General features: G+C 43.8%; 1 protein-coding gene and 1 pseudogene across 2 annotated transcripts; both read right to left on the bottom strand.

Moving 5' to 3' along the window:
- Nucleotides 1–2,342: 2,342 nt before the first annotated feature.
- On the bottom strand, nt 2,343–3,370 carry LOC307111303 (olfactory receptor 1J4-like; annotated as a pseudogene). The gene has a single exon. The product of its transcript is annotated as an olfactory receptor 1J4-like (transcript).
- An 18,597-nt stretch (nt 3,371–21,967) lies between these two features.
- Nucleotides 21,968–23,009, bottom strand: LOC307111300 (olfactory receptor 1J4-like; the record flags this gene model as incomplete). Its single annotated transcript, XM_079791084.1, has 1 exon — nt 21,968–23,009. Exon 1 carries the CDS (start codon nt 22,943–22,945, stop codon nt 21,968–21,970), a length of 978 nt encoding a protein of 325 aa, XP_079647210.1. The 5' UTR covers nt 22,946–23,009.

The following is a 23,009-nucleotide window of genomic DNA, read 5'->3' as shown; positions in this document are numbered from 1 at the left end:
CATCTACAGGCAGCTTATACAACTTAATAAAAGGAAGGTAAATGATCCAATAAAAAAATGGGCAACAGACCTAAATAGAATCTTTTCAAAAGAAGACAGAAGGAAGGCCAAGAGACACATGAAAACATGCTCAACGTCACTAATTATCCGAGAGATGCAAATCAAAACAACAATGTGGTACCATGTCACACCTGTCAGAATGGCTATCATCAACAAATCAACAAACGACAAGTGTTGGCGAGGATGCGGAGAAAAAGGAACCCTCGTGCACTGCTGGTGGGAATGCAGACTGGTGCAGCCACTGTGGAGAACAGTATGGAGTTTCCTCAAAAAACTGAAAATGGAACTCCCATTTGACCTAGTAATCCCACTCCTGGGAATATATCCGAAGAAACTAGAAACACCAATTATAAAGGATATATGCACCCCTATGTTCATAGCAGCACAATTCACCATAGCTAAGATTTGGAAACAGCCTAGGTGCCCATTAGCAGATGACTGGATCATAAAACTGTGGTACATCTACACAATGGAATACTATGCTGCCATAAAAAAGAAGGAATTCTCATCATTTGCAGCAACCTGGGAGGAATTGGAGAACATTGTGTTAAGTGAAATAAGTCAGTCAATGAAAGAAAAATACCACATGATCTCACTCATTTATGGATAATAAAGAACATTATAAACTTGAACAAAAAGATAGATACAGAGACAGTAAAGCATCAAACAGACTGTCAAAATACAAGGGGAAGGTTAGGGAGAGGTGGGGGAGATAAGAGATCAATCAAAGGACTTGTATGCATGCATATAAGCATAACCAATGGATGCAAAACTCTGGAGGGTGGGGGCATATATGGGAGTGGGGTGTGGGGGGGGCAATGGTAAAATATGTACACATATAATACCTTAATAAAAAAATTGAAAAAAAAGAAAAAAACAACAACATAGTAATATGGGCCATAGCCAGTTTGGCTGAGTGGATAGAGCGTCAGCCTATGGACTAAAGGGTCCCAGGTTCCATTCCAGTCAAGGGCACATGCTCAGGTTTCAGGCTCAATCCCCAGTAGGGGGCATGCAGGAGGCAGCCAATCAATGATCCTCTCTCATCATTGATGTTTCTATCTCTCTCTCTCCTTCCTCTCTGAAATCAATAAAAATATATTTAAAAAATAAAGTACAGAGCTTTAAAAAAATAAAAAACATAGTAATATGGAAAATATTAATACAAGATAAGAAAATATAAATGCAAATATGTTATGATTACATTAAATGTTAATAGATACAATTTTCCTGAAATATAATAATGGTTACTCTACATAAAAAGAGGAAAATCTAACATTACACTGTTAACAATGGACACCTCACAGATAAAAGAACAAAGAAAAGTTTGAAGTGATAGAAAGGAAATACCATGTAAACACTAACAGCGAGAAAGCTGCACCTTTTTCATCTATACTACATTAGTATCTATATCTCTATCTGCATCTGTACATATAGATAGAAAGTATCAGAAGTAGATGGGTTCTGAAGGTAGGACCCAGTACTAGAAATATCTTCTAATTATAAATGCAATTATGTGCTGTTAAATGCATTTTTTTAAAAAGTCTCTCTCTTTTACAAGGCTTTTTTTTTTTTTAGTACTGGGAATTTCCAAAGTGTAATTTTTCTCACTATGGCTTATTGCAATCTACCAACATGATGACATTGAATGTGAGTAGTAAAGAAATGTGTATAATCAGCTCGAAGCCAACAAAAGCCAACATTAAAAAATCAGGAAAGCCATAATTGGTTTGGCTCAGTGGATAGAGCGTTGGACTGCAGACTCAAGGGTCCCAGGTTCAATTCTGGTCAAGGGCATGTACCTTGGTTGCGGGCACATCCCCAGGAGGGAGTGTGCAGGAGGCAGCTGATCTATGTTTCTCTCTCATCGATGTTTCTAACTCTCTATCCCTCTCCCTTCCTCTCTGTAAAAAATCAATAAAATATATATTTTTTTTAATCAGGAAAAAAATAAATGGAAAATTCACCAGAAACAGACAATGCTGCTAAATCAGGGCATCCTCATTAACACAGTATAATTAATACATAAACAAAAATTGACATGACTCAAAGGAGAAAAACAAAAATCCGCAATTGTGCAAAATATTTTGCATGAGATTTTGCATACATCTTTTAAGATATGATGAGCAAGCAAAAAATATCAATTAGTAATAAAGAATTATTGACAATCCAAGTAGCAAATGTGACCTAGTTAACATATTAACAACACATGTACATGATGACAGAACGCATATTCTACGAAAGTTATACAGAGATTTGGCCATACAATAATTTTAGGAGATCTATCTCACTGTGCTCCTGACTGCAACAGGAGGATTTAAAGAACTTAACCCTATTGACACACATCTCTACGGCCTCTTTTATATCTCTGTTCCTCAGGCTGTAGATGAAGGGGTTCAGCATGGGGGTAACTACCGTATACATGATTGAAGCAATTATGTCTTTGGAACCTGATGAGGAGGAGGAAAGGTAAATACCGGTAGCTGTCCCGTAGTATAAAAACACCACAGAGAGATGGGAGCCACAGGAAGAAAAGGCTTTAGAGAGTCTCTTATTGGAGGGCACCCTCAGGATGATGGTCCCTATACGGATATAGGAGCACAAAATAACACCAAAACACAAAAAGGAAATCATTCCTCCCTCGGTGAATATGACCAGATCATTGAGGAAGGTGTCTGAACAGCTCAGCTTCAGGAGTGCAGCAAGGTCACAGAAGTAGTGAATGATGGCATTGTCAGCGCAGAAAGACAGCTGGCCAACTAGGAGGGTGTGCAAAAGGGCATTGCCACAGGAGAGAATCCAGGAGCCAGCCACCAGCAGCACACACAGCCCCTCCCTCATGATGGTGGTGTAGTGCAGAGGGTGACAGATGGCCACATACCTGTCATATGCCATCACAGCGAGAAGAAAACTGTCAAGACCAGCAAAATGTATGAAAAAATACAACTGAGAAATGCATCCCACATGGGAGATGGATTGTTGATGAGTCTGCATGTTCATGAGCATCTTAGGGACAGTGACAGAGGAAAGCGAAATGTCAGAGAAGGCCAAGTGGCTGAGGAAGAAGTACATGGGCGTGTGCAGGCGAGAGTCCAGCCTGATGAGCAGGATGATGAGCAGGTTGCCCAGCACCGTGGTCAGGTACATGCCCAGGAACAGGGTGAAGAACACGCCCTGCTGCCCTGGCGGGATGGGGAGCCCCAGGAGGAGGAACTGGGACACGCTGCTCTGGTTCTCAGGCCTCATGCTGCTCTTCTGTCTGCTGGGGATGAAGAAGGGTTGGGAGTCTCAGGGACCTAGAAAGGATGAACAGGACATCTCATCTCATACTGTCATTATTGGGAAAACCATTAATTTTTAAATACTTCATATTAATTTCTCACACCTGTGGATGTGTGCCTCTTCCTTCTTTCCCAGTCTGGCTCCAGGAAAACATTGGAACCCCAAAGTAGTTACAAGACCTCATCACACAGAAGTAAGAGGGGTTCTCTGTTTATTCAAATATTACGTTTAACATTAAGACTGTGTTGGGACCTCTACCAAGGACTGAAATGCAGCTGTGAACAAGAAAAGCAAGGTGCCCACTTCTGTGAGTTTACATCTTGTTGAGCATGGAGGGATCATTTCTACACCAGGCCAGAGCCAAACCATAATAATTCACTGTGGCAGGAATGGAACGTGAGCCCCTGCAAACCAGTGTCAGTTGTTTCTGCCTGAAAGTAACTTGAGACTCCAGTGCTGAGTGGGCGTTGTTGGAGCATTGTCAGACTTCCTGTGAACCTGCTTGCTCCCACTGACCCTCAGCTGTATACTCAGGGACACTCTGGAAATGGGTGGCCATTGAAAGCCACTTGATGCCACAATATCTCCAAAACCAGAATAGTTCACAAAGTATCCTATCTAATAAAGAGGGACTATGCTAATTGACCATCACTCTGTCACAAAGATGGCTGCACCCACAGCTGAGGCCAAGTTCCTTTAAGGAGCCTTAAGGAGCAATGAGCAGGGACCTGAGGCTACGCCCTCCCCCACCCCCATGAGGCTTGACAGTAGACCTCAGGCCGCATCCCCCACCCGGCAGGGCTTCACTGGGGACCTCAGGGCACGCCCCCCACCCTGGCATGAGGCTGGGGGACCTCAGGCCACACACACCCCCAGTGCCAGGCCAGGGGACCTGAGGCCATGCCCCCACCCAGCGGGGCTTTATGGGGGACCTGAAGGTGCGCTTCCCATCCTGGTGCTGGGCTAGGGGACCTCAGGCTGCTCCTCTCACCCCAGCGCCAGGCCGAGGGACCTCAGGCCGCATCCCCCACCAGGTGGGGCTTGACAGGGGACTTCAGGCTGCGACCCCGGCCCCAGCACCAGCCAGGGGACCTGAGGCTGCGCCCCCTGCCAGGCTGGGCTTGACAGGGGACCTCAGGCCACGCCCCCCACCCAGCGGGGCTTGACGGGGGTCTCAGGCCGTGTCCCCCACCTAGTGGGGCTTGATGGAGGACCTCAAGGCACGCCCCCCACCCCGGTCTGGGCTGAGGGACCTCAGGCCACGCCCCCCATCCTAGTGCAGGGCCAAGGGACCTGAGGCTATGCCCCCTGCCCTGCAGGGCTTGACAAGGGTGGGACTGGCTGGGTCTAGATCTAGCCCAATGGGGGGGGGGGGGCAGAGGCAGCCGGGTCTGAGTCACACACGATTTTGAGGTGCATGTGGGTGAGCGGGGACTTGACTCTGGGTCCCGTGGTGTGCTCCAGACTCTGAAAGGAGGAAGGTTTTCATATACATTTTACTAATTTTCTTTCATCTCTGACACTTCTATTATACAGAAAGGGCAAATATAGCAATATTAAATTATTTCCTCTAATTAATCCCCTTTAATGTGCACGAATTTCATGCACCGGCCACTACCATACTATAATACACCTCTCACCCCAAAACACACTCACAATGCACATCAACACACCTGTACCATGATGCACCAGGTGAACACTCACCTCACCACATATATATAACTCAAACACTACACACACTTCACCAAAATCACACAGACCACAAACAATTCAAAAATCTTACAAAACACACACAACACAACACATATGCACACCCAGTCTCAATCACTACAACATTAATACACTCCTATTAATGAGAGTGTATTAATGAGCTTCCCTCCTTCTGACCTTCCCCTTGCTGGGGGAGAGCAGTAAACATAGGGCAGTTAAGCCTATTCAGTCACAGACACAGTCATTAAACCACCACCAACACCCATGCATATGGTCACACACACATGTCACATACACACAGAGAAAATCAATAACATAACTTCCAGTTCTCAGACACGAGAGTGTCACCCACAGGCACAGCTCACATGTGCACAACACATTGCTGAGCAGAGGTCTGAGCTCTCTCTCAGCTGACCTTGGTTCCTTAGGAGGTCGGCATCTTCTTGTCCAGCAGCAGAGACAACAGTCTCACTCCCAATGTTCAGCTGTGATGCCAGTTTACGTTCACAGACATGAATCAGGAGTCCCTAATCACATGCCAAGAGGCTGATAACTTGGTCTACATATGCTAAAACGAGACTGTGAGTCAGATTCATAGCACATACACAACTATCAAACAGCACATACCCAAGCATACACAGTACATGCACACACACATCGGTGGACACAGAGTCTCATACATGAACCCGATAGTACACAGGCAGATCCATCAGCAAGGGCAGATTTTCAGCTTCTCTCACCTGGGATCATCACTGGTGAGTTCAGACACCTTCTCCGCCTCAGGTTTCCTTCAGGAGACCTAACATCCAAGCACACAGAAGCAATATCTGGGGCCTTGGCACTTCTACAGACTTCCCTTTTCCTGAACCTGCTCCAGAGAAATGAGTCCATAGATGACACTTCACTGCTAATGAGAGACTGCAACCAAGTCTCCAAGCTTGAGGATAATTTCTGACTGCCCTTTGGGGAGCTGTGTGTCCAAGAGCCAGAGGACTGGAGTCCTAGGGGACAGTGTCTCTGATTCCAGTCATGCCCTGGACGTCTTTGTTCTTGGGCATTGCTCCAGCTGGGACAAAAGGTTTTTCAACTTTCTATTTTGAAATGATTTTGAAGATACAGAAAAGTTATAATAATGATATTAAGAATTTCTGGTCAATCTTTAGCCAAATCCCCAATGGTTAATATTATACTATGTTTACCTTCTGTGTGTATATATGTATATATGTATGTATGTTTTTATGTATAGTTCAGGCTTAGATTTATAGCTGACATACCACAGTGCATATTATCAGAAGGCATATGATAATATTTCCAATAGCTAATGTTTTTTTTAAATATATTTTATTTATTTTTTACAGAGAGGAAGAGAGAGGGATAGAGAGTTAGAAACATCGATGAGAGAGAAACATCGATCAGCTGCCTCTTGCACACCCCCTACTGGGGATGTGCCCGCAACCAAGGTACATGCCCTTGACCGGAATCGAACCTGGGACCCTTGAGTCCGCAGGCTGACGCTCTATCCACTGAGCCAAACCGGTTTCGGCCAATAGCTAATGTTTTTATTCTTTTTTAACAAATTTTCAAAAAAAGTATTGTTGAAAGTATTACATATGTCCCTCTTTTTTCCTCATTAACCCTTCTAGCCTGCCCCCACTCCCTACCCCAGACCTTCACCATACTATTATCAGGATCTATTGATTATGCGTACAGGCATACAAATTCTTCGGTGGATCTCTTCCCACCCACCCACCCATGCCTGCCTTCCCTCTGAGATTTGACGGAATATTCAATGCTTCTGTGTCACTGAATCTATTTTGTTCATCAGTTGATTTTGTTCATTAGATTCCACAATTAAGTGAGATCATGTGATACTTGTCTTTCTCTGACTGGCTTTTTGCTTAGTATACAACTCTGCAGGTCCCTTCATGCCATCTCAAAGGGTAAAAGATCCTTCTTTTTTACAGCTGCATAGTAGTCCATGGTGTAAATGTACCTCAGCTTTTTTATCCACTCATCTACAGGTGGGCTGTTTCCGGATCTTATTTATTGTGAATTGCACTGCTATGAACATAGGGGTGCATGTATTCTTTCTGATTGGTGTTTTAGGTTTCTTAGGATATATTCCTATAAGTGGAATTGTGGGGTCAAATGGCAGTTCCATATTTAATTTTTAAGGAAACTCCATACTGTTTTCCGTAACGGCTGCACCAATCTGCATTCCCACCAGCAGTGTATTAGGGTTCCCTATTCTGCACATCCTCGCCAGCACTTGTCATTTGTTGATTTGTTGATGGTAGCCATTCTGATAGGTATAAGGTGATAACTTAATGTAGGTTGAATTTGCATCTCATCTCTCTGATGATCAGTGACTTTGAGCATTTTTTCATATGTCTCTTGGCTATCTGTGTGTCCTCTTTGGAAAAGTGTCTATTTAGGTCCTTTGCCCATTACTAATTGGATTGTTTGTCTTCCTTTTGTTTAATGTATGAGTTCCTTATTTTTGGGGGGGGGATATTAACCCTTTATCAGATGTATCATTGGCAAATATGTTCTCCCATACAGTAGGCTCCCTTTTTGTTATGTTTATGGTTTCTTTTGCTGTATAGAAGCTTTTTATTTTGATATAGTCCAATTTGTTTATTTTCTCCTTTGTTTCTTTTACCCTAGGAGTTGTCTCTACAAACATAATGCTATAAGAGATGTCTGAGATCTTGATGTCTATGGTTTCTTCTAGGATTTTTATGGTTTCACAACTTATATTTAAGTATTCTATCCATTTTGAGTTTACTCTTGTGTATGGTGTAAGTTGTTGGTTCTTTCTTTTTTTTTTTTTTTTTTTTTTGCATGTATGTCCAATTTTCCCAGCACCATTTATGTAAAAGGCTGTCTTTACTCCATTGTATGCTCTTGCCTCCTTTTATTATTTCTCCTTTCCAAGTTGGATGCCTTTTATTTTTTCTTCTTGTCTGATTGCTGTGGCTATTACAATTCTAATACTATGTTGAATAAGACTGGTGAACGCGGACATCCCTGTCTTGTTCCTGTGCTTAGGGGAAATGGTTTTAGTTTTTGCTCATTGAGTATAATTTTGGCTATAAATTGGTCATATGTGGCCTTTATTATGTTGAGGTATGATCCCTCTATTCCCACTTTCCTGAGTTTTCTTTTAATGCTTATTGTTGAAAATATTACATATATAAACCTTTTCCCCCAAGGACCCCTTCTAGCCTGCCCTCTCCCCTCTGTCCTAGGACTTCACCATGCTGAGTTTTTATTTAAAAAAAAAACAACAACAAAACACTAGAGGCCCGGTGCACAAAATTCGTGCACCAGAGGTGGGGTAGAGGTGTCCCTCAGCCCAACCTGAACCCTCTCCAATCTGGGACCCCTCAGGGGATGTCCGACTGCCGGTTTATGACATCCCTCTCACAATCTGGGACTGCTGGCTCCCAACCACTTGCCTGCCTGCCAGCCTGATCACCCCCTAACCACTCTCTTGCCTGCCTGATCGACGCCTAACTGCTCCCCTGCCAACCTGGTCACCCCTAAGTGCCCTCCCCTGCCGGCCTGATTGCCCTGAATGGCCTCTGCCTTGGCCCCCACCACTGTGGCTTTGTCCAGAAGGACGTCCAGATGGATATCTGAAAGATGTCTGGTCTAATTAGCATATTACCCTTTTATTAGTATAGGTAACATATATGCCCCTAAAAAGTTATATTATTTTACACACTTTAAATTATACAGTACATATTCAACCTCTTTTACCCTTTTTTTTCCTAAATATATCTTATTGATTTTTTTTCATGAAGAGGAAGGGAGAGGAATAGAGAGTTAGAAACATTGATGAGAGAGAAACATCAATCAGCTGCCTCCTGCACACCCCCAACTGGGGATGTGCCCGCAACCAAGGTACATGCCCTTGACCAGAATCAAACCTGGGACCCTTCAGTCCACAGGCCGATGCTCTATCCACTGAGCCAAACTGGTTAGGGCCCCCCCCACTTCTTCTTTTTTTTCTTTTTAGATTATCCACATTTGTAGATATGGCATTAATTCATTTTCCATTGATTTTTAGAGAGAGTGGGAGAGGGATAGAGAGTGAGAAACATCAATGTAAGAAACATCCCTTCAATTGCCTTCCTTAGGAGCCCTGACCAGGGATCCAACTTGAAACCCAGGTATGTGCCAGGTATGTTCCCTGACCTGGAATTGAACCTGCAACCTTTCGTGCACAGGACCACGTTCATGCTCAACCAACCTATCCACTTCAACCTGGCTGTTATTCAGTTTCTGGAATTTTATTTCAATTAATTCTCGCAAAGTCTATGTTTTAGGTAATATTCACATTTGCTGATGAGAAAAAAAACAACCAACTTCTTTGTTTTGAGACATTCTTCCTTCATTGCTGAATTTATCTGCCAGCCCTAGAAAGGCTCTTGACAATGATTTCACTGGTATCTAGAGTCAGAAGCATTCTCCTCACCATTACCCTCTCCAAAGCCTCCTCTGCACTGGTACTGAGGCTGTCCTGGAGGGCGCAGAGGCTAGGTAACGGAGACAACAACAGGATTTGGACCACTGGAGCCACCCTATCCATCTTTCCTCTCCATGCTGGAGAAGGTGGGGCAGCAACTTCTAGCAGCACCGAGCTTCCCGATAGGCCAAGGTTTGCAGCGCTAGCTCTTTGAACACCATAAGTGCTTCAGTCTCTCTCTCTCTCTCTCAAGAGCTGCTGTTACCTCCGAGGTTATTGGGCTGCCCTTAAAGTCCTCTGCATGCCTCCCATCTGTGGCAAACATGGCAGTGGACTCGGTGATGGAACTGCTAATTTTAGATACTGGAGACCGAGCAGGTCACGATGGCTTCATGATTCCTAAATCCCTCCTCTCAGGTCCTTTTTCTAAGGAGAGTTATGTTGCCCAGGTGTGACACTCATTCAGTTTAGGATTCACCCATTAGGACATGACATATTTTCATGGAACGGCTTTTGCGTGGAGGATACCTGTGAGGAGGGGAATCAGCAGTGAAAGGAACCAATGGTGGATTTGGAACCCCCAGACAGGGAACCTCGCTCACTCCCCACATGTCTCCCCACTGCACTCCCTGCACTTCTCCCTCAGCGGCAGGCCTGGGCATTCAGGAGGCTTGGCTTCCTTCATCACCCGGCGACAAAGGAAGCCAAGCCTCCCGCCCTCTCTGCCTACACTGCCATCATTGTGGCTATGGGCGCCGCCATATTTGTGGCTATGGGCACTGCCATATTTGAGGGTATGGGCATGGCCACCTTTGTCGTGGAGTGACAGTTAATTTGCATATTACCCTTTTATTAGATAGGATGGGTGTTGGATTTTGTCAGATGCTTTTTGTGCATCTATTGATATGATCAATTGATTTTTGTCTTTCAGTTTGTTTATGTGCTGACATTTACTGATTTGTGAATATTATACCAGCCTTGTATCACTGGAATAAATCCCACGTGGTCATGGTGTATGATCTTTTTAATATGTTGCTGGATCCAATTTGCTAATATTTTGTTGAGGATTTTAGCATCTATGTTCAGCAGTGATATTGGCCTGTAATTTTCTTTTTTTGTTGTTGTTGTGTCTTTATCTGGTTTTGAAATTAAGATAATGCTGGCCTCATAAATAGTTATCCTTGATCAGTTAGCTAAGGTAGTGTGTGCCAGGTTCTCTACTGTAAAGTTGCCATCTTTTAACTTACTATTTTAACCTTATAATTAATAGGTATCATTTAGGTACATATTTTGATACTATATAACCATAACTTTTTGCTTATTAAAATTCCACCTACTATACTTAACATCCATTGGTGAGTTTCATATGAGAAAATTATTATAAAAGTGGTGGCCAAATAGTGATTGTTCCATTCTATCATTTCTTATATATTTATTAGTTGTATTCTCCTATAAGAAAGAACTTGCCCATATTCCACCCTCATTTATTTTTATTTATTTATGTATTCATTTCTGTATTTATTTATTTATATCATTATGTACTTGTGTATTCTTATTTTCTAAGTCAAATCCATTACTGTAGTTATTCATTTTGAAGCCTTAGGTGTTTTTATTGCCTACAAGGATTCTAAATTATCTCAGAGAAGCCAACTGGCAATATATATAAAAGAAACATAAGGAATGAAAACTAGAAACTAAGAAACTAAAGGAAAGTTTACTCACAGGAGGTGGGTCTGGAGTGGTACAGAAAGAATGAGGAATGGGACCAGTATAGATGTTAACATATAAGCTATAAGTTGCAATCTGTTTATACATTTTAAAACCTATAAGTTCGAATTGATGTCCCTAATTCTAGTTTGACACCATAGAGTTCTTTGTAGCATCTCTTTTTTTCATGTACAGAGCTCCTTTCCCCCAGAGTGAGAGGGACTCCTTTTTCCTCAGTGTTTACTTATTTGCTGAGTCTTTGGATACATGATGAGTTGTTTCAGAATCTTGAACTCACACCACTGTCAGTGACACTAAATACAGCTTAAAGCTTTATTTCAGGTGTTGTTGGTTTTTACTTGTGAGAGTATATAGATAAAATTTGGGTTCAAAAATTAATTTAGTTACTTATTTCATTTCCCCCTTTAGCCTAATTATGGTATTCATTTGAAATACAGTTAGGTTCATTTGTTTTGTTTTATTCTTTGTTTCTGTTTTATTTTATTCTTTGTTTTTGTTTTGTTAATCCTCACCTGAAGATATTTTTCCATTGGATTTTAGACAAATATAGTTAAGTTCATTTGTTTTGTTTAATTCTTTGTTTTTGTTTTGTTAATCCTCACCCAAAGATGTGTTTCCATTTATTTTTAGAGAGAGGGGAAGAGAGAGAGAGAGAGAGAGAGAGAGAGAGAGAGAGAGAGAGAGAGAGAGAGAGAGAGAAACTATTAGAGTGACTCATCAATTGGTTGCCTCCTGCATGTGCCCCAACCAGGGCTGGGGATCAAGGCTGCTACTGAGGTACAGGCCCTTGACTGGAATTGAACCTGGGTCCTTCAGTCTGAAGGCTGACACTCTCTCCACTAAGCCAAACTGGCTAGGGCTGGGGTTTTTTTCTTCTATTTTGCTTTATTCACGCCTTCTTCTGTTTATTTTTCAATGGCACAAGACAGCATAGTTAAAAGTATACAAATAACTGTACTCATCTTCCCATCTCTTCTGCCTCACCTCCTATAGGTAAAATACTCATTAGTTTTTGTTTTATTGAATTTATTGGGGTGACATTAGTTAGTAAAACCATACAAGTTGCAAATGTACAATTCAGTAAAACATCATCTGCATACTGTATGGTGAGTTCACTACGCAAAGTCATGTCTCATTTCATCCCCATTTATTCCCCTTTGTTCACTTCCACCTTCTGTCACCCCTTTCCCTCTATCCCATATTGTTGTTTGTCTGTGTCTTATCTGTCATATATATGTAAAATATATATATATGTAAAATATATACATATGTAATATATATATAATCTAATAATAGACAAATATGCAAATTGACCACACCTTCGCTACGCCCAAGCCACGCCCACCAACCAATCAGGACGAATATGCAAATTATCCCAACAAAGATGGCGGCTAATTTGCATATCGCGACAGTGTAGAAAGAAGCCAAGATCTGCAGAAGGGAGCAAAGCTGCAGAGAAGCAAGCAAGCCGGGGGGAGGAGAAGGGAGGAGCAGAGGCGGGGCCGGGGGAGAAGGAAGTTGAGCAGGCGGGGCTTGGGGAGAAGGGGCGGGGCCGGGGGAGAAGGGAGGAGCGGAGGCGGGGCCAGGGGAGAAGGAAGGAGAGCGGGCTGGCGGAGAAGGCGGGCCGGGGGAGAAGGGAGGAGCGGAGGCGGGGCCAGGGAAGAAGGAAGGAGAGCGGGCTGGCGGAGAAGTTAGAAAAGCAGGGGGGCTGGTGGAGAAGGCAGGGCGGGGGAGAAGGGAGGAGCGGAGGCGGGGCCGGGGGAGAAGGGAAAAGCAGGCAGGCTGGCAGAGAAGGCAGGCCGGGGGAGAAGGGAGGAGCAGAGGCGGGGCCAGGGAAGAAGGAAGGAGAGCGGGCTGGCAGAGAAGTTAGAAAAGCAGGGGGGCTGGCGGAGATCGCGGGGCAGGGGGGACAAGAGAGGAGAGCAGGCAGGGTGGGGTAGAGTGCAGCAGGAAACCCTATTGCAGATTTTTTCCTGCAACGGGAACGCTAGTGTATGTGTATATATATACACACACACACACTAGTGGCCCGGTGCACAAAATTCATGCACGGTGGGCCGGGGGGGGGGGTTGTTCCTCAGCCCGGCCTGCACCCTCTCCAATCTGGGACCCCTTGAAGGATGTCCTACTGCCGATTTACAGGGATCGGGCCTAAACCAGCAGTAGGACATCCCTCTCACAATCCGGGACTGCTGGCTCCAGCCGCTCACCTGCCTGCCTACCTGCCAGATTGCCCCTAACCACTCTGCCTGCTGGCCTGCTCACCCCCAAATGCCCCCCACCAGCCAGATCACCCCCAACTGCCCCCCCACTGGCCTGCTCGCCCCCACCTTCCCTCCCCACCGGCGTGCTAACCTCCAACTGCCCCACTGCTAGCCTGCTGACTCCAAACTGCACCCCCCCTGCTGTCCTGATCACCTCCAACTGACCCCCACAGATGGGCTGCTCACCCCCAACTGGCCCCCCTCCTGGTCTGCTTACCCCCAATGGCCCCTGTCGTCCCATCCTGGCCTAATCACCCCCCGGAGACCCAAGGTACCAGCCCCTCCTTTTTTTCTTTTTCTTTTTTCTTTTTTTAGCACCTCCTTGAGCAGAGGCCAGGGCCGGCTGGAAGCAAGTATCTAGTATTTATTTATATTCTACTAGAGGCCCGGTGCACAAAATTCGTGCACGGAGGGGGGTTGTCCTTCAGCCCAGCCTGTACCCTCTCCAATCTGGGACCCCTCAAAGGATGTCCGACTGCCCGATAGGATCGGGCCTAAACGGGCAGTCGGACATTCCTCTCACAATCCAGGACTGCTGGCTCCCAACTGCTTGCCTGCCTGCCTTTCTGATTGCCCCTAACCGCTTCTGCCTGCCAGCCTGATCACCCCCTAACCACTCCGCTGCCAGCCTGTTTGCCCCCAACTTCCCTCCTCTGCCGGCCTGGTCACCCCTAACTGCCCTCTCCTGCAGGGTTGATCACCTCCAACTGCCCTCCCTTGCAGGCCTGGTCCTTCTCAACTGCCCTCCCTTGCAGGCCAGGTGCCTCCCAACTGTCCTCTCCTGCTGGTCATCTTGTGGTGGCCATCTTATGTCCACTTGGGGGAAGGATCTTTGACCACATGGAGGCATCCATATTGTGTGTTGGAGTGATGGTCAATCTGCATATTACTCTTTTATTAGATAGGATAGAGGCCTGGTACAGGGGTGGGGGCCAGCTGGTTTGCCCTGAAGGGTGTCCCTGATCAGGGTGGGGTTCCCTTGGGGTGTGGGGCGGCCTGAGCGAGGGGCCTGTGGTGGTTTGTAGGCCGGCCACGCCCCCTGGTGACCCAAGAGGAGGCCCTGGTATCTGGAATTTATTTTCCTTCTACAATTGAAACTTTGTAGCCTGGAGCGGAGCCAAGCCTGGGGCTCCCTCCGCAGCCGGCAGCCATTTGTGTTGGGGTTATAATTGAAACTTTGTAGTCTTAAGTGGGTGGGCCCGGCCAGGGTGTGCGGAAAACTTTGCTTCCCCTGTTGCCGGGGGCAACGCTGGCCTGCTCTCTCAAGCTCCATTCTTCCGCCATTTCTGTTTGAATTTGTTTACCTTCTATAATTGAAACTTTGTAGCTTGAGTGGAGGCTTAGGCCTGGCAAGGGCAGGAGGAAAGCTTGGCTTCCTCTGTTACCTAGGAAACCTTGCTCTCGTTATGGCCGTAGCCATCTTGCTTTAGGTTAATTTGCATACTCGCTCTGATTGGGTGGTGGGCGTGGCTTGTGGGCGTGTCGGAGGTATGGTCAATTTGCATATTTGTCTATTATTAGGTAGGATAATTGAAACTTTGTAGCCTTGAGCGGAGGCCAGGGCTGGCCAGGGCTGGCTGGAAGCTTGGCTTTCTCCATTGCCGAGGCAACCCAAGCCTCCTGCTTGCTCCATGGCTGGCTGCCATCTTGGTTGGGTTAATTTTCATACCCGCTCCTGATTGCCTGGTGGGCGTGGCTTATGGGTGTAGCAGAGTAATGGTTAATTTGCATGTTTCTCTTTTATTAGTGTAGATTTTTGCTTTATCCCTTTACCTGTTCATCCAGCCCCAGTAACCACCTCCCTTCTGATAGCTGTCAGTCTATACTGTGTATCTATGCTTCTGTTTCTATTTTTTGAAAAATATAATTTATCTATTAGATTTCCATAAGTGTGATCATATTGTGTTTGCCTTTCTCTGACTGGATCATTTCACTTAACATAATAATTTTCAAACCCACCCATGCTGTCACAAAAGATAAGATTTTCTTCCTTTTTACAGCCGAGTAGTATTCCATTGTATAAATGTACCACAGTTTTTGTGTGTCTGTGTGTGTTTTTGTGTTTTTTTAATAAATCTTTATTGTTCAGATTATTACAGTTGTTCCTCTTTTTTCCCCCATAGCTCCCCTCCACCCGGTTTCCCCCCACCCCATGCCCTTACCCGCCCCCATTGTCCTCATCCATAGGTGTAAGGTTTTTGTCCCATCTCTTCCTGCACCCCCCACAGCCCCTTCCCCCCAAGAATTTTCAGTCCACTCCCTTTCTATGCCCCCGATTCTATTATATTCACCAGTTTATTCTGTTCTTCAGATTTTTAATTCACTGGATTTTTAGATTCACTTGTTGATAGATATGTATATGTTGTCACTTTATTGTTCATAATTTTTATCTTTACCTTTTTCTTCCTCTTCTTAGAGAATACCCTTCAGCATTTCATATAATACTGGTTTGGTGGTAATGAACTCCTTTAGTTTTTTTCTTGTTTGTGAAGCTCTTTATCTGACCTTCAATTCTGAATGATAGCTTTGCTGGGTAGAGTAATCTTGGTTGTAGTTTCTTGCTGTTCACCACTTTGTACATTTCTTGCCACTCCCTTCTGGCCTAAATAGTTTCTGTTGAGAAATCAGCTGACAGTCGTATGGCTACTCCCTTGTAAGTAACTAACTGTTTTTCTCTTGCTGCTTTTAAGATTCTCTCTTTAAACATCGATCAGACCATTAAACCTCAGAGGGAAGGCAGGGGAGGGTGGGGGCAAGAGGGAGAGATCAACCAAAGGACTGTATGCATGCATATAAGCCTAACTAATGGACACAGACAACAGGGGGTGAGGGCATTGGGGGGAGAGAGGGTAGCGGTTGTAATGGGGGAATAAGGACACATATATAACACCATAATCAATAAAGAAATTTAAAAAAATCTCTCTTTGTCTTTGTCTTTTGCCCTTGCATTTTAATTATGATGTGTCTTGGTGTGGTCCTCTTTAGGTTCCTCTTGTTTGGGGTTCTCTGTGCTTCCTGGACTTGTAAGTCTATTTTTTTCACCAGGTAGGGGAAGTTTTCTGTCATTATTTCTTCAAATAGGTTTTTAATATCTTGCTCTTTCTCTTCTTCTGGCACCCACATAATTCTGATGTTGGTATGCTTGAAGTTGTCCCAGAGGCTCTTTACACTATCTTCATATTTTTTTATTCCTTTTTCTTTTTGCTTTTCCAGTTGGGTGTTTTTTGCTTCTTCGTATTTCAAATCTTTGACTTGACTTGATTCTTGGGATACTCTAATCTGCTGTTGGATCTCTGTATATTATTCTTTATTTCTAGTCAGTGTATGCTTGATTTCTGATTGGTTCTTTTCATATTCTTGAGGGTCTCACTAAATTTCTCGGGGGTTTCTAGAAGATTCTTGAGTAACCTTATAACTGTGGTTTTGAACTCTATATCCAATATTTTGCTTTCATCCATTTCTTTCATTTGTGACTTCTTTCTTTGTCTCTGCATTTTGGCTGTTTCCCTGTGTTTGTTCCTATGTACTGGGTAGCTGCTAAGTCTCCTTGAGTTGATAGAGTGGCCTTGTGTGGTTGGTGTCCTATAGGGCCCCGTGGCTCAGCCCCCCCCCCCAGTCACCTGAGGTAGACGCTCTTGGTGAACCCCTTTGTGGGCTGTTTGCACAGTTTTGTTGTAGTTAACCCTTGATTGCTATTGGTATCACTGGGAGGAGATAACTTCCAGGCCAGTTGGCTGTGATGACCAGCTGTGTCTATACTGGAATATCTGTTGCACAGGAGACACCCTTATGGGGTAGGACTGGCTTCAGTGGGGCTTTGGTGCTCCCTGAGTCTGTCCTTTGAGTGTGTCTCCTATGGATGAGAAGAGTTGTAATCCGTTATGGTCTTACTCTGACCACTGGGTACACTGGCTCTTGGATCTCCAAGGAGGTGCAAGGTCAGCCACTGTCTGGGGCCACCCCGCAGGAGCTACAGAGACATCTGCAGATTCCTTCTTTTTGTATGGGGTTTGGACGTGCCCAAATGAGGCCCAGCTGTGAAGCAAGGCTGCTGCTGCTGCCAGGCAGTGGGCCTACTTTTGGAATCTCTGGGGCTCTCTGACCCAGCTGCAGTATTTTTTTAGGCGAAAGGACAGGCCATTCATATGCAATAGCCGGTGCACACAGCTTGGGTGGGATTGTAAATTTGGAGGGGCAGGGTATCTGGGAATCACCAGGGCAGAGCAAACAGCGATGGCTGCCCTGAACCAGAGAAGTCCCAGGTTCTCCACGCCCCGAGCCCCAGTGTAGGAACAATGATCACTGCGAGCACCTCTACGAGTAAGCCGCCCTCGCATTCCTGTCCCGATGCCAGACAGTCCAGTTTCACCCCATAGGTGCCTGGGTCCCCCAGAGTCTCGCCTGGAACTGGAGTTCAGAGCAAGTGGGAGTTTGTATCTCCCGGTTTAAAGAGCAGCACATCCAGGTGCCACCACTTTCCGCGCCTCCACACCTCTTACCGGTCTCAATGCACTTTCTTCACCTCTCTAGTTGTGGAAGTTCCAGTCAGCCAGCTTTCCCGCGGTTCTGGGATGGTAGTTGTTCTGCCGTTTAGTTGTGGTTTTGATGTGGTTGTGAAAGGCAGCAAGTATAGTTGATTAACTATGCCGCCATCTTGGTTTCTCCACTAGCCACAGTTGTTGTTTTTTATTCACTTATCTATTTATGGGCACTTGGGCTGTTTCCAGATCTTAACTACTGTTTTATTCTTTCTATGTTTCTTTTTGCTCAAATAGGCAGGCATATGTGTGTTCTACCTGCCCTTTATTTTAACTTAAAAGTGGCATTCTGTAAATGCTCTATTACACATTGCTATTTGCCCATTTATCCTGATATTTCTTTATACTGATTCATAGATATCTTTGTGCTAATTTTTCACAATTTCCAAACACTCTATTGCATTGATATTCTATAGACTTTTTTTAGGTGTCCTAGAATGAGATATAGGTGATGAGTGTTCTAAATGCCACTGAACTGTACATCTACAAAAGCTAACATAATAAATTTCATATTTAGTATTTAAATTACAATTAAAAATTAAAGAGAAAGTAAAAATAATCTCTATATACAATACATAAAAGAATTATAAAATAATAATAATATATGAACAAGATATAGAGAGGGAATGATATAACAAAAATATATTTAATTCAAAAAGGAGGAAGACAAGAGAGAATAAATGTAAACAGATGTATCAAATAAAAACCATAGTAATATGGGGCATAGCCAGTTTGACTCAGTGGATAGAGCACTGGCCTGTGGACTAAAAGGTCCTGGGTTTGATTCCAGTCAAGGGCACATGCTCGGGTTGTGGGCTCAATCCCCAGTAGGTGACATGCAGGAGGGAGCCAATCAATGATTCTTTCTCATCATTGATGTTTCTATCTCTCTCTTTCCCTTCCTCTCTGAAATCAATAAAAATATATTTAAAAAATAAAGTACAGGAGAAACCAAGATGGTGGCATAGGTAAACACCTAAACTGCTACCTCACACAACAATTTCAAAACTACAACTAAAAGACAAAATGGACATCATCCAGAACCACAGGAAGACTAGCTGAGTGGAAATTCTACAACTAGAAGGAAAGAGAAAAGCACACTGAGACTCAGAGGAGCTGCAGGAGGCAGATGTACTGAGATGTGCGCGCGGAGAGGACTGGCAACTGAGTGCACAGCTGGTTTTCTCAAGTGGGAGGGAGACAAAAGCTCCTGACTGCACTGAACTCCAGTTCCGGGCAAGACTCTGGGGACCAAGACTCATTGTAGGAGAAACTGGACTGTCTGGCAGCGAGCGGAACTCAAGGGCGGCTTTCTCTCAGAGGTGCTTGCAGTGATTACCATGTGACACTGAGACACAGGGGCCTATTAGGGCAGGGCTGAAGGGAAACCAATGCTGTCTGATCTGCCCTGAGACTCTGCCCCATCCAAGCTGAGCACAGAGGCTTTTGCTAGTTTTGTCTCATAAGGGTGTCTCCAGCACAGAAGTTCTCCCAGCATAGACACAGCTGACCCTCACAGCCAGTTGGCCTGGAGGTCAATTCCTCCCAGTGATACCAACAACAATCAAGGCTTAAGTACAACAACACTGTGCACACAGCCAACAAAGGGGTGCACCAAGAGTGTCCACCTCAGGTAACTGGAGAGGCTGACCCATTGGGCCTTATAGGACACCTAGCACACAAAGCCACTCTGTCAACTCAGGGAAGCAGCCAAAATGCAGACACAAAGAAAGAGATCACAAATGAAAGAAATGGAGTAAAGCAAATGACTGGATATAGAGTTCAAAACCACGGTTATAAGGTTTTCCAAGAATTTCCTAGAAAAGGCTGATAAATTTAGCGAGACCCTCGAGGATATGAAAAAGGACCAACTAGAAATTAAGCATACACTGACTGATATAAAAAAAATATTATACAGAGATCTAACAGCAGACTAGAGGATCGCAAGAATCAAGTCAAAGATTTGAAATACGAAGAAGCAAAAAGCACTCAACCAGAAAAGCAAAAAGAAAAAGGAATTTAAAAATATGAAGATAGTGTAAGAAGCCTCTGGGACAACTTCAAGCATACTAACATCAGAATTATGGGGGTGCCAGAAGAAGAGAGAGAGCAAGATACTGAAAACCTATTTGAAGAAATAATGACTGAAAACTTCCCCCACCTGGTGAAAGAAATAAACTTACAAGTCCAGGAAGCCCACAGAACCCCAAACAAAAGGAATCCAAAGACGACCACACCAAGACACATCATAATTAAAATGCCAAGAGCAAAGACAAAGAGAGAATATTAAAAGCAGCAAGAGAAAAACAGTTAATTACCTACAAGGGAGCACCTATACGATTGTCAGCTGATTTCTCAACAGAAACTATTCAGGCTAGATGGAGTGGCAAGAAATATTCAAAGTGATGAACAGCAAGAACCTACAACCAAGATTACTCTACCCAGCAAAGCTATCATTCAGAATTGAAGGTCAGATAAAGAGCTTCAGAGATAAGAAAAAGCTAAAGGAGTTTATCACCACCAAACCAGTATTATATGAAATGCTGAAAGGTATTCTTTAAGAAGAGGAAGAAGAAGAAAAAGGTAAAGATAAAAATTATGAACAACAAATACATATCTATCAACACGTGAATCTCAAAATCAAGTGAATAAAAAAATCTAATGAACAGAATAAACTGGTGAATATAATATAATCAGGGCCATAGAAAGGGAGTAGATTGACAATTCTTGGGGGGGAAAGGGGTGTGGGGGTGCGGAAAGAGACTGGACAAAATTCGTACACCTATGGATGAGGACAGTGGGGAGGGGTAAGGGCAGAGGGTTGGTGGGAACCAGGTGGAGGGGAGCTATGGGTGACAAAAGAGGAACAATTGTAATAGTCTGAACAATAAGATATATTAAATTTTAAAAAATAATAAAAGGAAGAAGTGGGATGCCTGTGCAGATCCCACTGTAAAAAAAAGTACAGAGCTTTAAAAAAAAACACAGTAATATGGAAAATATAAATACAAAAAAAAAAGAAAATGTAAATGCAAATATATTACGATTACATTAGATGTTAATACATACAATTTTCCAGAAATATAATAATTATTACTCTACATAAAAAGAGCAAAATCTAATATTGCACTGTTAACAATGGACACCTCACAGATATAAGGACAAAGAAAAGATTAAAGTGATAGAAGAGAAATATCATGTAAACACTAATCGCGAGAAAGCTGCATCATTACCATCTATACTACACTAGTATCTATAGCTCTATCTGCATCTGTACATATAGATAGAATGTATCAGAAGTAGATGAGGTCTGAAGGTAGGACTCAGTACTAGAAATATCTTCTAATTATAAACGCAATTATGTGCTGTTAAATGCATTTTTTAAAAGTCTCTCTTTTTACAAAGCTTTTTTTTTTTTTTTTGGTAGTACCTAGGAATTTCCAAAGTGTAATTTTTCTTATTATGGCTGATTGCAATCTACCAACATGATGACATTGAATGTGAGCTGCGAAGAAATGTGCATAACCAGCTTGAATCCAACAAAAGCCAACATTAAAAAATCAGGGAGAAAAAATAAATGGGAAGTTCACCAGAAGCAGACTATGATGCTAAATCAGGGCATCCTCATTAACACAGTATAATCAATACATAAACAAAAACTGACATGACTCAAAGGAGAAAAACAAAAATCCACAATTATAATTGTGCAAAATGTTTTGCATGAGATTTTGCATACATCTTGTAAGAGATGATAAACAAGCAAAAAATATCAATTAGTAATAAAGAATTATTGACAATCCAAGTAGCAAATATGACCTAGTTAACATATTAACAGCACATGTACATGATGACAGAATGCATATTCTATAAAAAGTATGTGGAGATTTGACGATAGAATAATTTTAGGAGATTTATCTCCCTGTGCTCCTGACTGCAACAGGAGGATTTAATGATTGCTGCTTAAAGAACTTAACCCTATTGACACACATCTCTAAGGCCTGTTTTATATCTCTGTTCCTCAGGCTGTAGATGAAGGGGTTCAGCATGGGGGTAACTACCGTATATATGACTGAAGCAATTATGTCTTTGGAATCCCATGATGAAGAGAAAAAGTAAACACCTGCAGCTGTCCCGTAGTATAAAGACACCACAGAGAGATGGGAGCCACAAGTAGAAAAGGCTTTAAAGAGTCCCTTAGTAGAGGGCACTCTAAGGATGATGGTCCCTATACGGATATAGGAGCCCAAAATTACACCAAAAGGCAGGAAGAAAAGAATTCCACCCGCAGTGAATATGACCAGCTCATTGAGAGAGGTGTCTGAACAGCTCAGCTTCAGGAGTGCAGCAAGGTCACAAAAGAAGTGGGTGATGGTATTGTCAGCAGGGAAAGACAGTCGGACCAAAAGGAGGGTGTGCAACAGGGCATTGCTACAGGAGAGAATCCAGGAGCTAGCCACCAGCAGCACACACAGCCCCTCCCTCATGATGGTGGTGTAGTGCAGAGGGTGACAAATGGCTACATACCTGTCATATGCCATCACAGCCAAAAGAAAACTGTCAAGACTAACAAAAAGCATGAAGAAATACAACTGAATCATGCATTCCACATAGGAGATGGATTGTACCTGAGTCTGCATGTTCGTTAGCATTTTGGGGACAATGACAGAGGAAAGAGAAATGTCAGAGAAGGCCAAGTAGCTGAGGAAGAAGTACATGGGTGTGTGCAGACGGGAGTCCAGCCTGATGAGCAGGATGATGAGCAGGTTGCCCAGCACCGTGGTCAGGTACATGCCCAGGAACAGGGTGAAGAACAGGCCCTGCTGCCCTGGCGGGATGGGGAGCCCCAGGAGGAGGAACTGGGACACGCTGCTCTGGTTCTCAGGCCTCATGCTGCTCTTCTGTCTGCTGGGGATGAAGAAGGGTTGGGAGTCTCAGGAACCTAGAAAGGAAGAT

This window comes from Cnephaeus nilssonii (assembly GCF_951640355.1).
Source record: "Cnephaeus nilssonii genome assembly, chromosome: 14".
Lineage (NCBI taxonomy): Eukaryota > Metazoa > Chordata > Mammalia > Chiroptera > Vespertilionidae > Cnephaeus > Cnephaeus nilssonii.
Note: the sequence above shows the minus strand (reverse complement) of the source record. Positions and strands in the feature narration are given on the sequence as shown.